The 25,098-nt window shown below is 39.8% G+C and overlaps 1 protein-coding gene across 1 annotated transcript; it reads right to left on the reverse strand.

Moving 5' to 3' along the window:
* Window positions 1-543: 543 nt before the first annotated feature.
* On the reverse strand, window positions 544-23,880 carry emc2 (ER membrane protein complex subunit 2). Its single transcript, XM_085290878.1, has 11 exons — window positions 23,814-23,880; window positions 22,896-23,009; window positions 19,619-19,683; window positions 18,596-18,681; window positions 16,922-16,979; window positions 11,236-11,321; window positions 10,907-10,966; window positions 7,696-7,777; window positions 7,452-7,562; window positions 5,625-5,729; window positions 544-1,069 (listed from the first exon to the last, which is right to left on the reverse strand). The coding sequence occupies exons 1-11, from the start codon at window positions 23,851-23,853 to the stop codon at window positions 983-985; spliced, it is 894 nt and encodes a 297-aa protein (XP_085147004.1). The 5' UTR covers window positions 23,854-23,880; the 3' UTR covers window positions 544-982.
* Between the last annotated feature and the right edge of the window lie 1,218 nt (window positions 23,881-25,098).

A 25,098-nucleotide genomic window follows, 5' to 3' on the forward strand; every position in this document is an offset into this window, starting at 1 on the left:
GACAATTGCCTTGACTTAATAAACAAAAGAAATGGAAGTAACAGCTGACCCCGCACGGGTGAGCAACAACTTGAGGTGCACATTTGGATGGGATTCACATTCAACCATCACAGAACTGAGTGAACTGAGTGAACTGAGTGAACGGCAGAAGTAACAAAACTTACCAGAACTAAGATGTTTTTTCTTCCCTTCCTCTTATGAATGCACTCTCTTTATGAACAGTTTGTTTTTTGTTTTTAACAAGATGCCACATGTTAATGACAGAGTTAATCGCAAGTGTATTAAAGCTGTTTCAAATGCTGTTCAGAGGGGTAACTGAGAAGCAGTGGAATATGTCATACCTCTGATCCTGCTGCTGCCTTAATGACAGATGCCCTTCTTAAATCGTCCAGGACAATTATTGCAGGTGCAAATTTGCCAACAAACAGAAATCCAAAAACAACCTACGTATCCTGCTCTTAAACTGACACAGATGGGTAGAAAATTTATACTCAACTTCTATGAAAACACGTTAAAAGATTTAACAAAAATCAAATAAAATAGGGGGGGGAACAGTTGGTTTATTAAATTAGTTTTTTTTTTTTCATTTACAGATAGAATGGAAACAGACAGTAGCAGACATCAGTGCAGACATGTGGGATCTCTTAAAAATAACATTTACTGTACAGCTTGTTTTTCTCCTGGTTACAGTCATATCATTAATGCAAATGTAGTAATTAGTGATATTAGCTGAACTTAAAAGAACCTAGAAATGGGAGGGTTAGTACAGTCCAGGAGACACTTTGTATGTTTGTTAGTCATTTTGAAATATGTGGATTTAACTCCCAGGCAGGTGGCAAAATCAATGTGTTTGAGCATAACAAATGTCCTCTTACAGAACCGAACCTGATTAAAAAATAATAATTTCTACAACCACTCTGGTCACATTGCAAGGCTACTTGAGCTGCCATGTTGCTCCAAGGACCGATGTACACAAGGGCGTCTAGGACATTGTGATCTGCATCGACTCCAGCATCTCCTCCACCGTCTTCATGGAGCATTTGTTCTCCTTGGTCCCACGACCAGCCAACTGCAAGTCAGAGAACAAAGGTGAGTGGCAGAGACAGAGTAAGGGCGGAGAGAAGGGGGAAAAAGAGGACATCAACTCATTAGATCTCTCTGCCAACTAACGTAATGGAGAGCCAAACACACTTAAATACAGCTTCACAGAATCAGAGATAACCTCATCCACCCAGTAGCATGCTTCAACAACTAACCAAAAACATCCTTTTCCCCATTTAGAATGGAGAAGCATAGAAGCAGAAATAATCAGAGACGCAACAGTGGTCATTAAATAGAATTGGTAAATGGGTCATGCAAAGTAAAATAATACCTCCAATCAGGATTTTTCCTCAACTGTTGCGTAAGTGCCATTTTCATTTTGAGTGCGCTCCGAGACAGGATGCCCACATTAGTCCTCTTCCATGGCCTCTAGTATAGAAGTATGTAACACCCTACTCTAATTTCTGCACTGTGTCCACAGGGTTTTGCAGGAAGTGCTGCAAATTATAATCCGCAGACATGTATCAGATTACTCATGCAAACACACAGAAGCACACACTTTTTCTACCCAATTTAACTTTGCCATGGATAAGGCACCCCCTCAAGAAATACCACTACGGAAGGCGACTTCCTTAACCATCGGCAAGGAACCAGGGGCCCAAAATGAGTCAGTTCAATTAACTTTACCTATACAGGCATAGATTTAATTTTGTCTGTAACCATGTCTAAAGAAAGACATACATGGCAAATGATATCAGCTGATAAAAGTTATGTGCCCTGCTCATTTTCACTTAATTGTAGTTACTGTATGTTATGACAATTCTGTATAGTAAACTACAACATATATGCAGTGAATAAATCCAGAGTAAACAGTTCTAAGGCTCTATATTCATGTAGTCAGCAGGTTGAGGTCATGCAAAATGTAAAAGCATAATAATAGAGTCAAAATCAGATTAACAAAATGCTAATAATCAGCCAATCAAATTTGGCATGTTAGCATGCCAACACATGCTGAAGAACTGCAGTTCCTGAAGGGCCCACTTAACGCCATCCCTAAAAGTGAGTCTTGTTTCCAGTAATGAAATTAACATGTTTAGAGGTGGTCTCAGTCTCATAACAATTATAAGATGGTTAATTTCATATTTTCATAGCTAATCCATTGGGTAATAGCACAAAGCCACTTTTACTGACAGTTGAGCTGACACATGCAGCTGTAATCAGTCTGAGCAGTTTAAAAACAAAGTTAGAGAGGTAAGCCTGAGATGGTGTGGATATGTACAGAGGAGGAACAAAGAACAGTGAATATGGTGCTGCCATGCAGGAGGAAAAAAGGAAGACCACAGAGGAGGTTCATGGATGTAGTGAAGAAAGGCATGAAGAGGGCTGGTGTGACCAAAAAAAAATGATGCTTGGGATGTTTGAGGAATAACACCGCTAAGCAGATTATTTAAAATTCTACATATACCATAAAGCACTGATTTATTGCTGTGACATATTTAGTCACTCAACGTTTGGTCCTTCTCAAGCCTTTACAAACAGGAAATAAATGTAGGCTTAACCTAGTCCATACTGTATTTCCATGGTAAAAGCTTTTTCCTTCTCCTTTTGCCAAACTCCAACTTAGAGAGGGCAGTTGGCTAAGGTGTACAATTGGGTGTGTAATTTCCAAGGGTGACTCATTCTTCTAGATTTAGGGTGTGTGTGTGTTTGTGTGGTGGGGTAGCTATAATGATCTGTGCATTTCATTGCTTTGCTGTCTAATGCGCCATTACTCTGAGCCCAGTAGTCAATTATCTCCTCGGCCTGAGGTGAGACCACCACATTAACTCCTGCTCTGCTCTACAAGTAGGAGCAGACTAGACAGCTCCACATCTATTTAGAGCATCTGATAATGGAGTCATGACGCAGTGTGAGCCTCTGTCCGTGACAGAAGAGCTAATCAGAGAATTTGTTTAGAGAGTTAGGAAAAGAGGCCAGGCTATGTAGTACTACTTTCACCCCTGATGGAACAACAACCCACACATCTCCAGGTCTCCTGCACATCCAACTTCACCACAGTAATTACTTTTTTTTCTTTTCTCTTTTGAAATGCAACCCTGTCAGTCATGACCCCTCACCAATGTCTGCTCCCTCGTACACTCACCTGCCCACAGTTTCCTCACACAAAGGTATGACAATCACCAGGTACCGGAGCCTAATAAAAGTGGACGACTGACAAGGGCGACGCTTTAAAGGAGCAATCAATCAGCCAGCACAAGCGCACAGCAGCCAGCAGCTGTCTGATGGAGGGCATCTCAAGAGTCATTTTACCCGAGGTGAGATCGAAGAACTAAAAGAGGCAACCTCACACCTTGTCATTTAACTCATCTCACACAACAAAGGGAAGAAGGGGGAAAAAAAGAAGCACACGTGACACATGGTGGCAGCCAGGTATGCATACCCGTAATGTGGTCGCACGCTCACAGCTGAATTGAAATCCACACAACTCCACTAAGCAACTAAACAAATACTAGGAGGTTGCAGAGCAGGGCAGAAGCAGAGGGCTGCGATGAATCTCACATCATGCTCCCTGGAGGATAAAGGTGTGACTGACTGAGGTGTTTCATTATCGTCAGCACAGGGTCAAAATCACACATAATCTAGCTTTTACACACTTGTCCAATGGCCTTTAAGAGTAGCTACTACTTTAGCCTGCTATTACAACTTGGCCCAGAGTATTTTCATCTTGGCCATTATTTTTTCAAGCACATTAAATCCCTGGGAAAAAATATAAATTGTTGCAGAACTGGTCAATTCAGAAAAAAATACACCAAAGATTTTTTTCTTCCTATAAAACTAATGAGAATAAAAACTTTATACAGTTAGGCACTATGAAAGTGTATCATGTATCAATCAATTTCTTTCATTAGTTATATTACAGATGTGTTTTCTGTCTCTGATTAAAGCCTTTAACACACTCCCTGTTATGCTACTGTGTAACAACATTTAAAAACTTTCTGGTAAAGCCCAATAAGATGCTATTTTTCTTAGGAATGAGAAGTTCCAAGAATATACAGTTTCACTATTTTAACCAAAAAAACCATCAGGGCTGTTTTCTTATTTTAAGTCTTAGATATATGAAAAAAATGCTATCAGTGTGGGATATTCATCTTTTCCCCTGCTAAGATCAAAGCTTTTCTAAGACAGGATAAGGTCAGTAGGCACAAAAATCAAAGTGAAAAGTAGTATGCACTTGACTTCAGTGAAGACATTCTGCATTGACTAAGCCAGCTCAACATTTTTTAAATTTATCAAGACATTCTGCAAATATAAAAGTGCTAATCTAAACCAAATAAGCTGTACCACTTCAACGACAGCTCTTCTATTTTTATTTTATTTCTATTCTTTTTTCACTCAAATCAAAGGAGCAAGTGACAGCTTAGAGCCGTTTTGTGACACTTCTGCAAAAAAGTTCACCATCATGTTACATGCACACTTTTTCCAACAGAACTGTCAGACTGAGGGCTCAACATGTGAAACGTGCCTATAAAGCAAGTAGAGTCAAATGTGGTGAGACAAGGTCTTTAGAGGCTCAGCAGGAAGCCTCACTCAGCTTCTGTAGGACCCACAGAAGCTGAGTGAGGAACCACTTATTACATTACAATCGTTTGGTGCCCAAATAAGCAACACATCTGGCAAGTATGGCAAATAATCTTTATGCTTTCGTACTTTGGTTGCCAGGACGACACTGTAAACCATTTTAGTGATACCATCTGACAAACTCCTTACTTTTGCCCCTTCCTTGCTAAAGCAGCAAATACATGCATGCATGTCCACATCCATCCTTTATTAACCTTATTTATGGCTTCCTTTTTATCTTTCTCTCTCTCCCAAATTTTGCTCTCTACAGTAATAGGGCAAAGCAAATACTTAATGGAAGACCGCCTCACAGGGAAGACTGAATCTGTTTGTAAAATATTAAAACAGCAGCTAGTTAAACACTGGAACTGAAGAAATCAGACAACATACGTAAACGGTTTTTGGAACTGCTATGAACCTCCTACATTTTTCCTCAAATCCAGCTACGGGTCACTATATCCCACTTTGAGAAAGACTGAAGTAGACTACTCTCACACTATAGTTTAGTGTTGTCCTCTGAGAATCAGCTTGTGGCTCTGCAAGAAGCTCATCTGTGAAGCCAGTTTGCAGGATAAAGTCTTAGCAGACGCTGTGGCCTTAAGTCAACACATTAACAGTAAATGTACCCAGACACAGTAAAAGACGTCAGGGCTGTTATTACAGCCATGCAAGTCAAAGGCATCCTACAGGACTGCTGTGCATTTAAGGGTCAATACTGGGTAGGGAATACTTTTCACATTCTATGCAAATAAGGGGGATTTTAGGATCTCTGAATATTGTGTGCAAGTACTCCATGAAAGCTGCAACATAGCAGAAAATTCTGATCGGTGGTTTTCAGTGTCTGGTAGAGTGAAGATTGATATGGGGGAAAAATGTTTTTCAGCAGGAAAGAGACACCAAAGAAAGAAAAATTAAAAGCTAGGTGCACTCACATCACATTAGATTAAAGTCTATTTGTAACTCACCTTATAGGCTCTATTTATTTGAGTGGCAGCCCAAGCAGCATACTTCATGTTGTCCTTCTTCACCTTGGCACTAACTTTAGGACTGGCAGCGATGTGACTTGCAGACTAGAAGGAAAAAAACAAGATGGAAGGAAGATGCAAAGGAGAGAACAGGGGAAGGGGTGTTCTTATATCAAAACTTGGTGAAACAGCAATAAAAGCGTAATGGAGATGAATGTGCAACCACTCTTACCATCTACCACTCCACTAGTCATTGTGGCAGAATGAAGAGAAAAAACAGACCATGGCCTGATGACACAGGGGAAATCATTTACGGAGAGGAAAAAGTGAGCATTTTAATGCTTCATACGTAAATTGTCACTTAACAGGGCCTAATTTCTCCAACACCATTGATTCCCGCCGATGAAAGGACCTTGTATGTTTTGAAAAAAGCCTGACGTGAAATGAAAGGAGCGCCATGTGAATCACGGTCTCTGCCTGCCCCGACAGCTCCCCTCCGAACCACAAATCCCATGTCTTTCCCATGTTCCTGCCATCATCTCCACGCAGCAAACCCCAGAGGGCTTACCCTGCCTGCACTTCAAAGCCCAACCTACCAGTGTGCTGAAACTTTAGCTACGCACCAATCAACCTGGCCCTATTTTTTTTTCTGTAAAATGGTTTGGCTTCTGTATTTTTTTAGTAAGCTTTTTTTTTTTATTTCTATTTTTTTTAGCTCAAGAGAAACCTCAATTTAGATGATGTCAACACAGACAGGCTATCCCTGAATAACTGTGTGCACAACTGTGGAGGGGAATCCCCAAGTGAGTGGTGTAAGTTACCAGTCCACAACCAGTCTGTGGTCAGTGCTACCAGGTCTTGTGCCACACTGACTCAGATGGTGTAAGATGGTGAAAGTTTTCCCTTATGTTGAACTTGCACCTGTCACTGTTTGGACCATCGAGGCTAGCTAACAATGTGCAAAACACATTAAGACAGTTCTTTAACTACTACAATAATAAATAACCACCTGAAGTATCCTTTAAAGACCCAAGGGTCTTTGGACGATATATTAAAAATAATAATAATAATAATAATCATGAAAAAAGAAACCTGCTCTCTCGCCAGTCAGACTTGAGAATTAGCAGGACTAAATGTCTTGGATCTGACCTTCACTGCTCCTCTTCTAGACCTGTGATGTTTCAGAGGGTGTGGGTTGCTGTGAGGTGTTTGGACTAAATGAAGAATCCCAGTCCAGAAAACAGGAAAATACCAGGGCTCGCTGCGTAAAGAGCTGCTTCCACTTTCTGCCTATTGCTCCCTGCATTGCTTTGTTTGTGTTTTTATGTCAGATCTCCCTTACGTATGATGCACTGGCACTAGCACACAATATCCTGTTTAAACAAATATGTAGATGAATGGGCTATCTGGCCAATATTCCAATTAAACTAGAACCTGATTGTATAATTTGCCAGTGCAGTCACAAAATACTGGCAACAGCTGTGCTGCTCTCTTCCTTATGCTTTTCTCCTTTTTAGCCCATAACTACTTTATTTATTCAAGTCATAAACATGAAAAAGTCTCACCAAGGGGGTATTATTACTAAAATAAAGGGCTCCAGAGGGGCAGGCTTTTCCAGTGCTGGAGTTCACCGTCTGAGTCAGCAGCGAGCTGACCCGTCTGAGAGCTCTCCCCAAAAACATACACACACACACATACAGATAGAGAAAGTACAGTCTTGACACACTGTGGCCAGCCTCAACCTTGAAAAACCACAGCGTTACAAAAAAAGGCTCAACCACTGTTGTATTTCTTTCCCACTTTCTCTTCATTCAAAGCAGCACTCACCATGTACAGACCAAACAATGCCCTCATGTTTCGGTTATTCAGCCTCAGCGCCTGGGCAAAATACTTCCTGGACAGCTCCAGGTTTTCCAGCCCCCCCTGAGTGTACTTCACCTGTGTGAGGAGGCATTAAACACAAGCAACAAGCTGTGTTAAAGGGCAGCTCAAGCAATGACAACATGACATCTGAATAAACAACATATGACCAGCTCTGTATTTGGTGACAGACATCCAGGTGGTTACCTACCTCAGCGTACTGCTCACAGTACAAGTGATTGTGAGGATTGATCATCATCAGCTCCTCCAGGCAAAATGCAGCTTTTCCATAGCTGTGGAAGCGACAAAGAAAACAGTAAGCTTGATACAGCTGTGGATGTGTCATCCTTAAGGTTGTTCAACTGTGAAGCACAACGGGTACGCTCAGTAAATTCACAGGTCTGAGATGAGACTGCACAGGGTACACGTCATTTCACAGGTGACAGACTTATAATATATAAAGGCCCACCAGATGAGAGGTTTATTCAGACGCTTACAATAAAGGGTATTTGGTCTACACAGCTTGCTAAGGTAAAAGCCTATCTAGTGTGGTGATTCTTTCTCCACTGGGGACACTGTGTCCATCTGTGTGTTTTTCCTGTCTTTAATGTGTAGTTAACTACCTTCCTGAGGTCAGCACTACAGTAAGAGCTGGCACACTGTGCCTATACTCAGATGAGATCACTTCTCAGCAGCAGACTGCTGAGCTGTTGACCTCACACTAATCTGCTGCCACTCCACTTCTAATACACAGTTTCCCCCCCTCACAGGACCAGGCCAAGACAAGCTAAGATACAGTATATCATTGGACACAAAGCCATAAAACGTCTGCACACCTAACCAAATGCAAGCTAGCACATAGGCACATAGCCGAGACAGAGAGCAGACCTATCAACAGAAAATGGGCAAAGTTTTGTAGTCAAGCCTTAATATCTTAAGGAATTCTGTATTTTTATTTGCCTTTCAAGATTTTACATATAACTTAAACTTTATCAAAGAATAAGCTGAAAAACAAAAATCTTGCTTGTGTGAACAGGCTTTTACCCTGTTAAAGACTTCTCAAATTTCTCACTTCATAAAAAAAAAAGCAAAATGCAAAGACGCATTTTGCTTTTTTTTATTGCTTTTGTGAGAAATGAAATGATCCGACTGATGCTTGAAATAACATGAAAAACTTATCAGTATACCTGAAGTCTGCCATGGTAACTAGCTGAAAAATTAAGAGCATAGGAGCTAAAGAAAGGTGGGGACACAGAAAGGAGAAGAAAAAAAAAAAACAGTGGAAAGGGGCTGAGTAGAAAGGGAGATCAGAGGGCTTGGGAGGTTGGGGGCTGCTTACAATTACTACTTCCTCTCTATAAAGACTTTCAGATGTGCTCGTGCAATAGCTGTGGCCTACACCAGTGCCTGCTCCATCAGTCTTGTACTGGAGCCAAATTTGTACCTCTTCTACTCTTCAACGAAAGCTTCTAACCCAATGTGCTCTTTATGGCAGCTTCTAAGCTCCCTCTACACCACAGTGCTTGAGCGAGGGTAGTGTCACCATCATGTGTGAGACTCTGTATTTATTTCTTTTGGAGGTTAGTAAAACCATCAGCAGTGGCGTACCCCCCATTTTAATACCACATTCTGACTATGCATTGGACAAAATTGGATTCAAAGTATGCTTGAAAAAATTATTACTATTTATCCTGCAATTTTGGATGACCAGTCCAATTTGGTTGAACAGGCTCATAACTTGGGTCAGAATGAGAGCCAGCAGCAGATTCCAACAGTGGCTATGAGCAATACTTGCAACAGACAAAATAATCTCCTGTCTAAACATCAGCGGCATACGGATTGTTTTAACAGTGTCAGCTCAGAGGCTATTAATTACATTCTTAATCTGTTAATGCTGTCTACTACAACCCTAACAGCAGCAAGGCAGAGACAGACTGCTTTGTTTATTTTAAGCTTCCAGGGTGTTGTGCAGTGAGAGGAGGAGAGTTTATTTCTCTTGCTTTGCTTCTCCATCAACTTCTGTTTTCTCTAGTGGCAGGGGGGCGGCTAAAGTGCCACCACCTTCTCCTGGGAATTTCACAGCAAGTGTCCTCTCCCTCTGCCTCCTGATCTATCCCTGTGGAAAAGAGTGGTGATAATGCCTCACTATCCGGAAGAGGAGGAGGAGGGGAAACAGGGAGTTTGTAACCCAAAATAAAGAAGACAAAGAAAAGAAATTGACACGCCTGTAGATAGAGGGCTGTGGGAGTGAATGGTGTGATATTAGAAGTGTTGGGATAAGCTTGGAGATAATCCGCTCACCCTAGGATTTCCTCTGGCTACTACAGCAATAAAGCCTCCCAGACAAAGCATGAAATATCCAATAAGTAGCCTTCTCACCGTGCTACACATTCCTGCTGCTGCTGCCTTCCTACCAGAGCAACAACAGTCAAGTCCCTCTCTCTCTCTCTCTCTCTCTCTCTCTCTCTCTCTCTCTCTCTCTCTCTCTCTCTCTCTCTCTCTCTCTCTCTCTCTCTCTCTCTCTCTCTCTCTCTCTCTCTCACACACACACACACGCATATATATATATATATATATATTTTAAAAAAAAATGTTGTTAAACTACAGACACCGCTTGACTAACTTCTGAGCCCCAGACAATTAAGGAAGGATGAACAGTGACACAAACAAAATTATTTTTGTCTTACAGTGCTCTTGTCTGTCTGGCAGTTCTCCCTGGCAACTGAGATATCAGGCTGGGGAGTCTTTCTGCTCTCATATGTAGGAGTGGGTGGGGGCTTAAGCCTGAAATCCTATTAAACCAGTCTTATACGGCAAACTCAGCCAGGGTTCTATTCAGACCCCTGGCTGAGTTTGGCATCTCAACGCCTTCCATTGTGGCCATCCAACGGCCCTTTGGAGATCAAGCCATCAGAATGATGTGAAGTCCTGACACAAGCAACCTAAACATGAAGCAGCTGTACCAAGTCACTTTTTGTCTGATAACCTTGACACGACAACTCACACTTAAACAACAATTAAATACCAAATTTTTGCTACACAAGATGTCTAGATCAATCCATGTGCATTTGTTAATAAACTATGATGAACATGGTGATGCTGTTCCCTGTGTTAACTGTTACAAAATCACATATTGGAGAATCCTTTATCTAAAAGAAAAGGGTTTGTTTATGCTCCAACTGTATAAAACAATGCATCAGTTTGATCATAATGACCATAGCAAATGTTTGACTTGAATAGTGTTTGGATTTGGGTATTGTAACTGCAAAGGTGGGTCCCAATATAACCACAAAGAATGCAAGCTTTTTAAAGCTGTACATAGAACAGGCAGATGAAAAAGTATATATACAAGGAAATTTGGCTCTGCTTTCAGGGAAGTGAATACTACAATAGTTTTGGTTAAAATATAAAAATGCATTTACTCATGTTCGTTGATGTAGAGCTCTGACAGCTCATGCCATGCTTCCTGGTCTCCAACAAACCTGTAAACAAATACTGACATTAAATTCTCTTCCTCCAGAGGAGTAAAACAATAAATGAAACTAACATATTAAAGAAAAAAAATATTAGGATTAAGCAACCACTGTGTATTATAATAACAATGACAGTCTTGCAGCTGACAGCATTTGTTGGCATTTTATGCTCAAATCATGCCAGCACTCTTGAAAGCAGGTTTGTTTTTAATTAAAATAAAAATCTGGGGAGATGAAGAGAAGGGGTGGCTGATCCCCCCCTTGTAACAAACACTCACTGCTCCAAATACTCATTGAGCTCCCGGATGGCTTCAGTGCTCTTCCCCTGGGCCTTCAGTATGGAGATCTTGCGCTTCCTTGCTGCCTATAGAGCAGAGTGTAAACAGGATTAGGAACTCAGCTTCTCAAGTGGTTGAGAGGGTAAAGAGCATGAGGGAGTGTAAGAGTTGTGAGTCTAAGTGTTTCACTTTTCAGTTTACCACAAGCTTTCTTAAAGTTCCATTATGACAATGAATCATTTTCTATAAGAAAAAACTGCACTTTCTTTCCAAAGTAACAGCCACAGAGTCAAAAAGACAAGACTCTGTCAAGTTAACTTTGTTAAATTTATTCATATTATTACTGCGGGACTTTAATCATAATTGGAGATAGTTAGCGACCATGTCCAACGGGATACGGACACACATTATGAGTCAATGTTTGGAAGTTGGAATGAGCTCAGTGGCTGAGATAAAGTGGTGAGTCATCCCCTAACCAAGTGGGGAAAATGGCACACTCCTCCAAACCCCAACGCCTGTCTTCCTGCCGGCACAGCACGCATCTAGCGCTGCACCAGCCTGACTTACATCAGCTGAAAATTGCTTTCCGCTTCATTTTGATGTTGAATTGACCTTAAGGTGGATTAGATTCTCATCAATCTGAATTAGAAAGTATTGCCCTGACTTTTCCAAATGTTAGACTCCCCCCAGACCACCTCCTTCTTCTCTTTTGATAGTAAGTGAAAACCTTAACAGGGGCTGCTGCTCCATTAGGAGTGCACTGCCCTGCCACAGCTTATTTTATTTATGGACTGCTGGCACTTGATTGAGTGGGGCTTCCTCTCATAACCAAAGCCATTGAGGGCTGTGTATGAGTCATGTCTAGGGGCTGTAAATCTGGGTCTCCTCTGACAATGCCATCGTAAGAAATCCACTTATCCATCAAGCTGGGACAAAGACCTGCTGACACACAGCAGCTTTAACCGAAAAAAATAAATAAAAGGAGCGCTGTGCAACAAGACATCATCGTCATAAAGGAAAGAATATTTTAACATAAGCAGAAGGCAGGCAAGTTGAGAGAAAATTAACATTTCATGAATTTATCAACCAGCAGTGAACCGTGAATGGCTAATTATTTCCTTTTAATACCTTCTTCTTTAATAAGCCTGGATGATCTGGACTGCGCATCTTTGAGCTGCAACTTATTGTTCAAGAAGCTAACAAGACAGATGAAGAATAGTGTCCTGAAATTCTTCAAAGGAGAGAGATGTGCTCACTACATCTGGTCAGCACTTTCCCAATAAAATCTGAGAAGAGATAAGAAGGCTGGGCCTCTTCTCTCGAGTTGGAGTGACACGCTTTGTATCCATACAGCAACATTGTACATCACAATTCTATTGCCTACCTGTATTCAGACTATTAAAACAAAGAGGGTGCCAATTTAATCTGCAGTCTATCATGAAATTAGAATTTATACTCACTTCAAATTAAAGACACAAATAAGATCTTTCCTCAACACACACCCACTTCTCTCTGTCCCCCCCCTTTTTTTTTTTTTTTCTTGGATAAAGAACATCTTTGGGCTCAAAACAACATATGGAACTTGTTGCTCTGAAATGTCATAGCACTTTATTAAACATAAAGTAACTCCAACCTACTCCTCCCTGTTCTTTTCTAGCTACTGATCCAGAAAAAAAACAAAAACCTGGCATTTGACTATCTGATCCCTCTGTCGTTATGACTTTTTTTTTTTTTAATTAATGCTCTGAGGACACTCAAAAAGTACAGACTAGCATATTTGTGTCAACACTGCACCATGAGTTGACCTACAGCATTCGTTCCCTATGATGAGACATGAACACACAACACAGGTGGCACACTTGACATGTGTGAAACAGGTTAAAAATGTATTTTATGCATTTATTTATTTATTTTTTCCCCACAGGTATGTTTGCACCCATACACAGCAGATTGTTTAAGTTACAATCGAATCCTTTTTTAAAGTCTGAAAGTCAAACGCTTCCAAGAGTTTTCAGAGTATACTTCACATTTATGTGGTCAATAAACATTGACGTGAGGCTTTAAACTTCACATTGCTTTTCCCGCACAAATAAACTCTTGTCTAGCAATGAATCTCTAATTGCATATGATTGTGGGTCAACCTCAGAAGTCGTCTGTGTGACCTCAGCGGCTTATTTAAGAAATACTAGCTTTTTATATTGAACAATTAGGGTGAAATGAGAGCGTTGGAATTTAATATTAACGTAATCACTAAGTCCACTCATTTTTAAACAAATCCTAAACTAGCACATCCTTTTTTGCAAATGCTGTTTGCACCACATAATCTAAAATACTCACAGGAAGAAATAAAAAGGTGGAAAAATCGCATTTATGCACGCAGACAAGAATTTTGCCAGCTCATTGCTGTAGGTATTGGAACATAGCAAGCAATGGAAGGGCTAAGAGTTTGAAACATTTTTTGGACAGCGCCATGGCAAAAAAAAAAAACCTTGAGCAATTTTTGTTGATTCAACAATTTTGGTTAATGGGTACCACATCTATTCCACAGCCTGTAATTACAACAGCTCAGTTTCCAATCTGTGCTTCGCATGCTGGGATGCCTCGCAAGTCTTCCTTGTGGTCGCCAATTTTCCGCCATTTCTCAGGCCCATCCCCTGCCCGAATCCTAAGAGCATGTTGGAGAACATGTAGGGAGGAGGCAGCCCTCACAATAAGACAGGTGACCTAAGTGATGTCATTGAATCGTCGCTCCACCCTGCATCACTACACCCATTGAGGACAAGGATTTTGGGAAAAAGGTTTAAGGTTAACATCTCAGAGACAGAGGACATATTTGTCTGTTTTGTTCCACTCCCAGTCCCAGGTTTGAATGTCAGCCTACGCTTGAAAGGGTGGCAGTCTCTAGCACGCAGAGACCAGGAAACAGACCATTCCCTTTCCGAGTATGTCCCTGCAATCTACATTAGATCTGTGCCATGTCTGGGAGGTGTCCTGGGACTCACTGAAATTACAACTCACATTATCAGAACAGTGGATATATTTAAACAATTCACTACAGATCATTCTAATAACCAAACATAAGTTGGCTGAGTGCCAATCACTGTACGTGACAATGACAGCGTTGGAAGAAAATCACAGAATTTGCAACTTGAATCTCATTTTCGTTAGCGTGTCAGAATATTCACTGCAATCACCCGAGTCTTATTTCCTTGTTTGAAACGGACCGACAGAGTCATTCAGGAGAGCAGGCTATGACAAAAATGTCAATGACACTTTTGTGCTACCAAATATTGGTAGGCATCATGACTGAAAAATTTAATCACTGTTGGTAACCCATCTTTAAAATGTTTGCTCTGTGCTTTAGTTGCAGCCATGCTTGCAATTGCTGGATCCAGAGCAGGTCTGGTTCCGGATTGGTTCAATAACTGCACTCATTAAGCTCAGACACTAATCTAATAACCTCTCATTAAACTTTTTATCTTTCTTACTGCTCAATCAAGCAACAGCTGTGTATCTGTTTCATTGTTTTCAGAACAACCCATAGACAGTATAACACTACCATAACATCATCCATTGGTTTATAAAGTCCTGTTCTGAAGCCTTGTGATAAGTTTTTTTTTTTGCCATCTTGGTTGCAAAAGACCAGATGTATTGAAAAGGAGGAGGGATTGTCTAATGACCTGTGATTGACAACTCATTAGCCAGTAAACATGCAGCTTCATACCACAGATAATCCTTCAATTGAAACATAGTATGACCAAGATTTACTCAGCAATAAAATGTTTACAGATGTCACGTGACAAAAAAAAACCCCAAAACAAAATAAAACAAAAAACATTTTTCCCAAAGACTTGACTTGGACTTGAATTCTCTTTCCCCAACCACAGCTATCACCATATGGTGGCATTCAGATAGAATGCAGGATTTTAGGCACTTCACTATATCCATATTTTACATTATGTATGGCAAAACTATTATCAATCCAACAATAAACCTTATATGACTCCTGCTGAGTGTCTTATTTTCAGGGTAGTTTTCGGGTTTTAAAATAAATTGTCACTACCTCTTGAAAAAGTTGCATTTTTTAATTTTTATTTCTAACAACCAACAAATCATCACAGTGAGAGGAAAAACTGAATTTCAAGTTCTTGTTATTTCTAGCCTTAATGAAAGCTAAAACATTTTGAATTTGACGTTTGATCTGATGCTTAATTTGTATTCGTTAAAATACCATTGAACTAGTAGCTGTTATGACACACAGTCACGGTCAGTCACTGAACACTGAAAGACAACACACTGCTCCATAATCAATCATGCTAGCTAGTGTTTCTGATATGCATGATGTCATCTGGTAGGAAGGAGGTGCCAGCTAACAATTTCCAGGAAAAGAATGTTAAACCAATTGCAACAGAAGTATAATTTCTCTTTTGTTTTGTCATGTTTACAGCTCTACACAGCTGACTGGTGTAAAAAGTTCTCAGCAGCTGGCAGAATCCACCATGTTTACCTTGGTAAGCCTTACAGTAGTTACAGAACTGTTATGCAAGATTTAAAGGAAGATGTAATGCTAAAGTTATTTTTTTCTGTAGCTTTTCTGTCAATGTTATGTAGTCTGAATCCAGCATAAGGGTGGATAAATAAAAATGTATATTTATAATTGTAATGTAAATCAAAATTATATTTATACTAACCAGCAAAAATGATTTACAATCTCAGTGTAAAACAGCGACAAATAATTATAAAGTGAGTGCGAGACAGACAGAGACTGATGGGAGGCAGCAGCTCTTGCAAGATAAAGATAGGGAGGCTATTTCTCCATGACACACGGAGAACAAGCTTATTCCTGTTTAAAGCACAAAGCTGATGTTGTGAAATGAAATCCAAAGTACCTATGATGTGTCTCTAGCACACTGCCTGCTGAAAGAAAATATCTAATTCATCTAAAGGAATCCATATGGCACCATGGCACAGGACTTTTTGCACATCTTTTTTTTTTTTTTTTTTTTGGGGGGGGGGGGGGGGGGCTACAGCCAAAATAAACAAGCTGCTTTCTTCTGAAAACCCTTTAAAAGATTTATTTTCTTGCTTGGCCACATGTCCTTATGGAAACAATTACCAGCAGGTACATTGTGTTTAAGGTATGTGGGTTTGGCAGAACACTGGCTAGACAAGTTTCTGCAAGTTATTTTACAGTGATGGATAGTAAATTGAAAAGAAAAGATGGCAAGGAGTGGGCTTCAGAGAATTACTTCAGACTTGTTTGTATTACCAGCTTAACATCCAGCAGCACTTTGCACCTGAAGCCAGTAGAGAGCAAAGGTGAAGGGAAGGGAGCTTATCCCTGTTCAGTTGGGGTGGAGGTCTAAAAGGCCCAGTAAATCATCATCTTCAAAGACCGGAGCTATATTTACGCTTTACTTCCACCAAACATGTCCGCCACTGACTAAGACTATGAATCACCCACCCAGCCACCCAGCCCCCTCCCTTAAACACTTTTTAGTTGTGTGGGTGATAGGCTGATCAGCAGTGTGGTTGAGGCCAGAGGCCAACTGGAGTTTAACTTAGCTACTCCCTTGCTAACACCGAATTGCCTCGACAGATTTAAAGCCCTCCAAAAAGCTGAAACCACAAAGTGAAGCAAAGTAGAGCGCTAAGCAGGGGACTTTTCTTTTTTTTCTTTCCTTACCGTATTGGTGGGGTCGTCTTGGAGAATGGCATCATAGTGCTTGTTGGCCTCATCGTACCTTCAGCATGGGAAAGTGGGGGGAAGAAAAAACATTTTATTAAAAATTAAACCAATCCCTATTCCCAGTCAAGTAAAATTAGATGGTTTGGAAAAAAAAGAGTTCAAAACAATTAAGTTTCTGTACACATTATGGCAGGTTTCTAGGATTACAATGAGGCTGTACAGAAATCAGTATTAATCTATAGAAAGAAAAACCTTCATTTAAGTTTAGGTTATTGGTCATACGGTGGCTTATATAATTTCACAATGGCTCATGACATCAATACAAATAAAACTCCCTGTTTTTCAGATTGTATTTTCATTTGATTGTGTAGAGTTGTTTTCACCTTTAAACAAAATTAAAATGCTGCCTTTACATCTGTCTGTGTCTGCAACAGTCTTTTTCTCTCTGGGCCCACATATTACCACAAAACATGCATATGAACCTGATAGCCTGCTGCATCCCAAAGAGTGTGCTTCAGACTGTTGGACAGGGCCAACAAGAACAAATACATGAGCTATAAATAATGGATACATGGTTACAAATAAATAAAAATCTTGCAATTGGATGCATGTGCTCCTCACTTATGATGTGAAACCAGGCGCCAAAGAATGTTTTTTTGCTTGTAAGGAGTAATCTGCAGCACTGATGTTTTAGCAAACAACAGCATGGTTCCTTGATCACAAATGGTTAATCCCGCAACAGACAGAAGCACCTCTGGTTCCCATTAGCAATGAGCAGCCCTACTTCCAGCACTGATGCTTCCCTCACATTCACTTTATTACTCAGCCACACTTTGGGAGACTTCAGATGGCACCAGGCAACCACTCACAAGCCACTTTGATTTGCTTTATTTATTTAAGGACCAAGCATGTGTGTGTATGTGTGGGCAAGCATATGCATGTGTGGAGGGGAAGGCCCTTACTGTTTGAAGCTGCGTCATTGAAGTGTAGCTCTGTCTGCTGCCAATTAGATCCCAGTGTGGAGTTTATTTAATCTGACAGTGCTGAAGCAATCACTCTCAATTATCACATAAACTCTGACATAACCGATAAACCAGCAATGGTAATCGGGGTGGGGAATGTGAGTGAGGTAGTAAACAGATTGAATTACCCTGACTTCAGATCAGTACAAACTAAAATACCCCCTTGTTTATCTTCCTTCCTCAGACTCCTTGTTCTGATTGTGGTGGCATTTCAATATTTACATAGCCAAGACACTCTTAAAGCACTGAGATCAAAACAGGGAAGGCAAAGAGAAAAAAAAAAAAGAGGCGAATAAGAAGTAACAAAATAAGGAAACAACAGCAGAATAGAAACCAGAGAGTGCTGAGAGACCCCCAGAATAACAGTGGGATCTAACCACTTCCTTCCCGGGAATCCTTACCTCAGTCTAAAGGGCCACAGGACTACCCAGCACTGAACCTTTCCCCACTCCATTCCCTTCTTTCTCCAAAAGGAATGCTGGGTGATCCAACATAAACACACATTACCCCACACACTGTACTTACATATACCCAGACCATTGTACCACTTAGGATCTGCTAACATTTTCTTGTCCCCAAGCCTCTCAAAGTACCATACATAACAGTAAGGCCGTGCTTTTTTCTGCCTGCCCTCTCTCCCAATGCTTACCTTTCCAAAGCTTCCAGCCTCATGCCCGTTAATCGCTTCACTCTGTGGCTATCTGGAAACTGCTTCCTCAGTTCCTGTAGACAGGTCTGCAAGGATGTGGGCAGAAGGGAGACCAATTATAGATGGCAGTATTTAAACTTTATGTTACGCTGACTCTCACGCAAATACCAAAGCTTCTTTGATACAAACGGTCTGTCTTGGGACTTAACTGAACAACCAACAATACAGACATTCTCCCATAAGGCAAACTTCACTGTCTTAAATGAACTGTTATTTCTCTGTTACACATTGGGACAGCCACATCACTATATTTAAAAAAAGAAAAATATATTTTTTAAAAGTGCAGATTCTCCTACTTCCACCTTTTCTTCCTCTTCTACACAAAGTTTGAATTTGTGAAAGAGAAGACAATAGTAACAATAGCATTCAGCATTATCATGAATGAGATGGAAAAGTCTGCAGTGTGACCTGGATCGTATCTGCTATCCATCAGCTTAAGTCTAGTCCTTCTGCTTTTTTTCTGGCAGAAGTGCTGAGAGGATAGCCAACAGACAACTAATTCTAATGATTGAGTTCGAGCCTTCTCTGTACTCGGTGAGTCACTCATTTAGCCAAAGGGAGCTGTCACATCCATACTGATTGGAGATGAACTACTTGAATTACTGTCCCCCCCACCCCTTCTAGTTTTGCATGCAGATTTGACCATTTTCATATTTCTGAACCTAAACTCTGAATAATTACGTGACACTACGTGACAAATAAAGCCTAAAGAGAAAAAAAAGGTGGAACTTTGTTAGAGATGCCAAGTTCAGTGAACACTTGAAGCATGCATCTCCATGTATTTGTTACATCCACTAACTCCAGTTCTTATTAAACTGTTTTTCCAAAGTACAGACAAAGTAAAGACCACTTGGCCAAATAAAAATCAGATTTTCACATTTGGCAGCGCAGGTGCTGCAAAGTAGTAATGGTTGTGAGAGAGTGAAGCTTTTGGGTGTGTGAGGAAGTGCGACGAAAACTTACCAGAGCCAAGTCATCCCGACTGCAGTCCAGGGCTGCAATCATCACCTGCTCATAAATAATCCATACTGGGCAGAAAACACACAGACAAAGAAGAAAGTGTTGACGCCCTTTCCATTCCACTGTCTGTCATAACATCTAAAACTTGATATATTAAACTATACACTTGACATAGAGACTTAAGAGTCTGTCCCCAACAACTGCATGGGATGTTTTTTCCCCACTTTCCACAATGAGAACCAAGAGTTTATTATTATCACTATTATTAAAAGAACTGTTCTGTTTCATTTAATACATCATGGAACATTTATTATTTTCCTTTTGACATACACTGACTATTACTTAAAAACATCCATGCTGTATTACTAACATCCATAAACACCCTTCTGAAAAATTTTACAGGCATACTATTGATTTGCTAGCAGTGAACTGGTCATAAAATGTATTCAATTTCAGTAGTTTTACTTTTACATTTAAGGAAGATTCTTAGAGCAGGAACACACATGTACATTCAAATTATAAAACTTTTTTATAACAACTGGATTCAACTGGTTTCAGTTAATTCAATTTCAGTCAATTTTCAGAGTGTCAAAAAATGTCACTGATTTAATGTGAGATTTTGAATTTAATTTTTGTAAGTAAGTAAGTGGGGAATGGATTATTACTTAAACAGCTTTTTTACTTTGAGCATAAAAAAGTACTTTGTACTAAATGTTACCTATGTTTATACTATACTGCATGGTTTATAACTATCACACAGACACACAACACTCCAGTGAGTAGAGTGACAACTTGGGGTTCAGTATCTAGCTCAAGGACACTTCAACATGTGGAATTGACATCTGGACGGGAACTGAACTATAGATTTCCAAGTAGTGAAAAAAGCTTATATGGGGGTCAAGTGGGAATTTTCTCAGATTTTACTATGTTAGATGGAATGATCCTAAAAATAACTTTGACTGTACAACAAATATAAATAAATATATTTATTTAAAACTATGTTTTTATTAGTCCTAACAATCATTTTAAATGCATATTAGATGCAGAAGCTTTGCAGATCACTTTGAAAGCATTTACACAACCATAAACACAGGTGGAACATCTTAATATGGTTTTGTGTGAATTCATTTTTGTGTGCCGGGTGGTCCTTAAGTTAGACTGTTTGAAAGTTACACTCAACCCCATAATTTGCTTTCCTCATTATGTTGAAATGGTGCCTATGGCTCAAGAGGTAGAGCAGGTCATCTACTAATCATAAGGTTAGTGATTCAATCCCTAGCCGCTCAAATCTGTATTCCAAAAGCATCCTCGGGTAGAATATTGAACTCCAATTTAACAGAGTGTGAATCTGTGTGAACGCTAGATAGAAAACACATAGGCATAGAAAAAGCATTTGTGAATGGGGAAATGAGACATAAAACATTTTGAGTGCTTAAGTAAAGTAGAAAAACACTACATAAGAACCAGTCTGTTTACAGTTTCCAAATAAATTCTACTTTAATAATACAATACAAAGTGTTAGTATGGATATAATTATCTCTTGAGGCATCAGGGAAAAAAAACAACAGTCACAATTTGGGCGGTTTAGTAAGGGTGCAGCTATATTCTGAAGAAAAAATCCTGCAAATATTACTAATATTCTTAAAAACAGTGCTGACGCATTGTGAAACTAAAGTAGTTAAACTAACAATTCTGTAGATTCCATGCTGAGATGTTTCGCTCAGGGTTGTATGACTGTTATAACACAGACTGTAGTTTTTGTGCCAAAGCAAGTTTGATCTGCTAAATGTGGTCGGGTTAACAACATATTGTGACTGTTTTCATTACAAATACAAAGATTGTACATATCAGTTTCTAAAGAAATAAGATATAAAATTATTTTGATAAGTGGGTGACATTTATATAACTATACCGCTAATTCTTAAACAATCCAAACATTGCAACACTTTTCAACACCAATAAAATTATTAATGGAAATTTACATAGGTGTTATAGGTGGTTATATGACAACACTTTCTGCATTTTCTTCCATGTTATATTTATTTGCTTGTGAAGCAAGTCATGCTAAGCCTCACCAACATAACACGCACTAACCCTTTAACATGTTTAACTCTGTGGTGAGCTTTAAAAATATGAAATGTTTATTGACAATTTTTCTTTAAGTCAACTGTGACATTACAACATTCTATAACACATAACAGAGTGCCTGCACAAGTCGACTAATGGAAATCAGCGCAACATGTTAAGCCAGCAGCTTTGATAAATAAACTAGACATGTTCAGCCAAATGAAATACACCCAGCCTCCACCCAAAAGGTTTTATGCCAAAACAAACAAATGCCCTTAGTTTTTCTTCACTTTAATGATTCCAACTCATGTTTTGATAATTGCCATCTCATTTCACAGCCAATTTAGGAGTTGGTTTCAATAAAAGCATAGCATGTCAAGTGTGCGTCCGATTCTTTTAAGGGGTTTGTAAATCATTATGATTTGAGGAAAAGGGAGAGTTTTACGAAGTAGTGCAGCAGGGCAGCTAAAACAATAAATAAAATCTGCAGGAATAACAATATGGTGTGCACTGTGAAAGGTAACTGAATACACTCCTTATTCTTTTTTTCTTTACACTATTAAACTGTGTAGGGCTGTATTCCTGCTCACTGTATTTCTGGAAAATAATCATGTTTTAGTGTTTTTCCTGACAATCTACCAATTTAATTTCTGTATCGACGTTTACTCATCAAACCAAAGACATTAAAATATGAACTGGTTTCTGTTCACCCTTTTTCATTTTAAGCATTATCCCCTATCCAGACTTGTATTCTCAGAACTGTCTTTGCTTATCTGCATGATCCACATCACAGTAAGCTCAAGATCATGTCCAGAAATTAAAAAGTCCACAACGTTTTGATTCTCTCTAAGAACAAGAAAATTATTACTGACAAATTTTACTGAGGGTTATTAAGTAGTTTTAGTCACTACAAAGTCTAAATCCTAAACTATTGCCTAAATACTGCAGTTTTGAAGGTCGCCACTAGTGAAAAGGAACAAACAACTCACTGTTTTATTACAAGTATAAAGTTTTTCCTGTTGTTTTGAATTTGTCATACAAAGACAAAATTTTCTCTGCTTTTATGTTTTGTTACCTGTTTTAATACTACCAAATAATATAATATAATCAGTATTCTTAAGTCTAACACTCCACCTAACCACACACACAAAAAACATGTCTATAATGACATAAGATGACAATCTTCAGATTTATTCAGCCTTGACACACTTACTGTCATCTCCCAGTTTAGATGCATGTTCACTGATGAGTTCTTCACCAACATCCACAATCTGTTCACTGTTTCTGTAGTTATCTTCTCGCCATTTCCGCAGCTTATCTCTCATCTCTTTGGACAGAGACAATGAAAAATAAGGACAACTGCAAAATGAGAAAATTAACAGATTGCAACACAATTCACTATTTCAAGACCTTCACTTCTGTAGCACTCTACCACACGATTGTCAAGTGTGAGCGGCATACAGCTTTTCTAAATCACACTTTATTACCTATAAATGCACTCAAACCTGTCCGGCATTTGAACCGGTGTGGCTGAAGAGATTTACGATATTAGGACCATTACACACACCAAACTTCATATACTATGCATGTATTTAGCTCAACAGATTTGACAGCATGACACGAAAATGTTCGAGCAACTAGGAGACGTTATGAATGCACACAAGTGCAGGCGGAGAAAAGGCAGCATCAACATTAGTACGGTACTGCGTTACTGTCGCCGTGTTCCAGCTCTTTTACAGGACCCGACACCTGCGTAGTCTGTGGTGGCTACCGTTAGCCGCTGCATTAGGCCAACCCGGGCTAAAATGATAACAAGCCCTGTGTCTTTTCTTCAAAGAGACAAACGTCGGTTTCCACTGCACACTCCCGGTGCTTTCACGCCATCATTACGCTGAAGCTAGGGACAATGAAGCGGTTACTGACTACTGCGAACAACTGACTGGGTAGCACACTTTGCTAACTATGTTTAGCTAACCACTTTAAAGGGTAGCTTGAGAGCTCGTATATTAAGTCTGGAACAGCGACGACTCCACGTCATGTCAGTGCGCAAGATAACGCCAGAAGCTTTCAAAAAGTAAGAACACGTGCCTGTGTGACACTTGAAGAGTAGCTATTTTATATTTTATCTTACCTTCCCATCCTACATCGTACATTTCTGCTACCGACGCCATCTTTTCCTTTGTGATAACGTACGCCGTGCTTACGTCATGGACATGCCTGCTGCGATTATGCATTATTATTATTAAGTCCAAGTCTTTCATAACGCTTGAGATGTGCTATAATTCATCCAAACAGCTTACGTATTTTTTATTCATACAATAAAAAATCCTTAGTGTTTTTGTCTAGACTTAGCCTTAGGGTAAATTAGGTCCCTCTCTTGCATTGCAGTATTCAGCAATACATCCCAAAATAAATAGCAGGTACAGAAGGCATTTACAATCCAGATGATGTCGTTTTCGCGCTCCATTGCCGTTTTTATGTTTCCCTTTTAAGTATCGGGTAGGATAATCGGCATCTCGGTTTCCTCTGAAAATATGAAATGTGCTTTCCAAGCAAATCTACCGTTTTATTCTGATTTCCCTCAGGAGCCTCTGTGAATCTCATCCCCTCGCTGTGGATGCTTGCTCGCACACTTCTCTCTTACCACATTACACACTTGTTGATGTGGACTCAGCACAAACTTGCTTACAGAGACATTTCAGAGATTTGATGTCATATCCAGTGCTGCTCACTGACCATAGCCTAGTGCTATGCATACTTTGCCGATGCTCTAACGGTGAGAGGGCAACATGATTATTTGTCCATGACTTCTTCTTTTTTGTAGGACACTGATATGATTTTAAAAAAAAAAAAACAGTCTGGCTTCACCAGTATAGGGCAACAATGAAATGTCATCATGCCTGTCAGAGACACAATTAATAACATTGTATGTACAGTTTAAATTACACTCAGCTCTGACTATTTGTGCACTTGTAATTTTCAAGTCTGCATATGGCAGTCAGTTGATATGTGGTTGGGTTTTTGCTGGAGTACAGAATACCGAAACCGCCACAGTAAAACAGTCACTCACGCTCCTCTGGGGTGGAAGCCTTCCCCCGTCTGCCAAGGTGTCACTGAGGGCCAGGGCCCTAATGGTGACCTACAATAAACACCATGTGGCGGGCGTAACTCTTGGGACTTTCAGGACATGATGGTAAAAGCACTCTGTGAACAAGCCGTCCATAACTTTGAGATGCAGCTGGATGTGGTGATGGTAAAAAAAAAAAAAAGCCTCTTGACATAAGGCATCTGTTTAACTTGGAGCAGCTCTCCTGTACAGAAATGTCACAATACAGGAGATCAGTTGCAGCAAATTGTGCTACTTGACTGTGCTTACGTAGGTTTCCATGCTCTGTCCCACATAAGGCAAACGGGAC

Source organism: Mchenga conophoros, linkage group LG11 (genome assembly GCF_057382185.1).
Source record: "Mchenga conophoros isolate Kocher_MC1m ecotype Shallow Benthic linkage group LG11, M_conophoros_male_GT1.1, whole genome shotgun sequence".
Classification (NCBI taxonomy): Eukaryota; Metazoa; Chordata; class Actinopteri; order Cichliformes; family Cichlidae; genus Mchenga; species Mchenga conophoros.

Bases quoted from the DNA above. Each gene is read 5' to 3' on its own strand.
- emc2 (XM_085290878.1), bottom strand. From the start codon at position 23,853: ATGGCGTCGGTAGCAGAAATGTACGATGTAGGATGGGAAG. The intron at 16,980-18,595 runs GTAAGCATTGGG...CCCATGCTGAAG, and splicing joins AGGCTGGAAGCTTTGGAAAG to GTACGATGAGGCCAACAAGC. The intron at 7,778-10,906 runs GTAAATGCATTT...TCGCTTCCACAG, and splicing joins CTCTACATCAACGAACATGA to CTATGGAAAAGCTGCATTTT.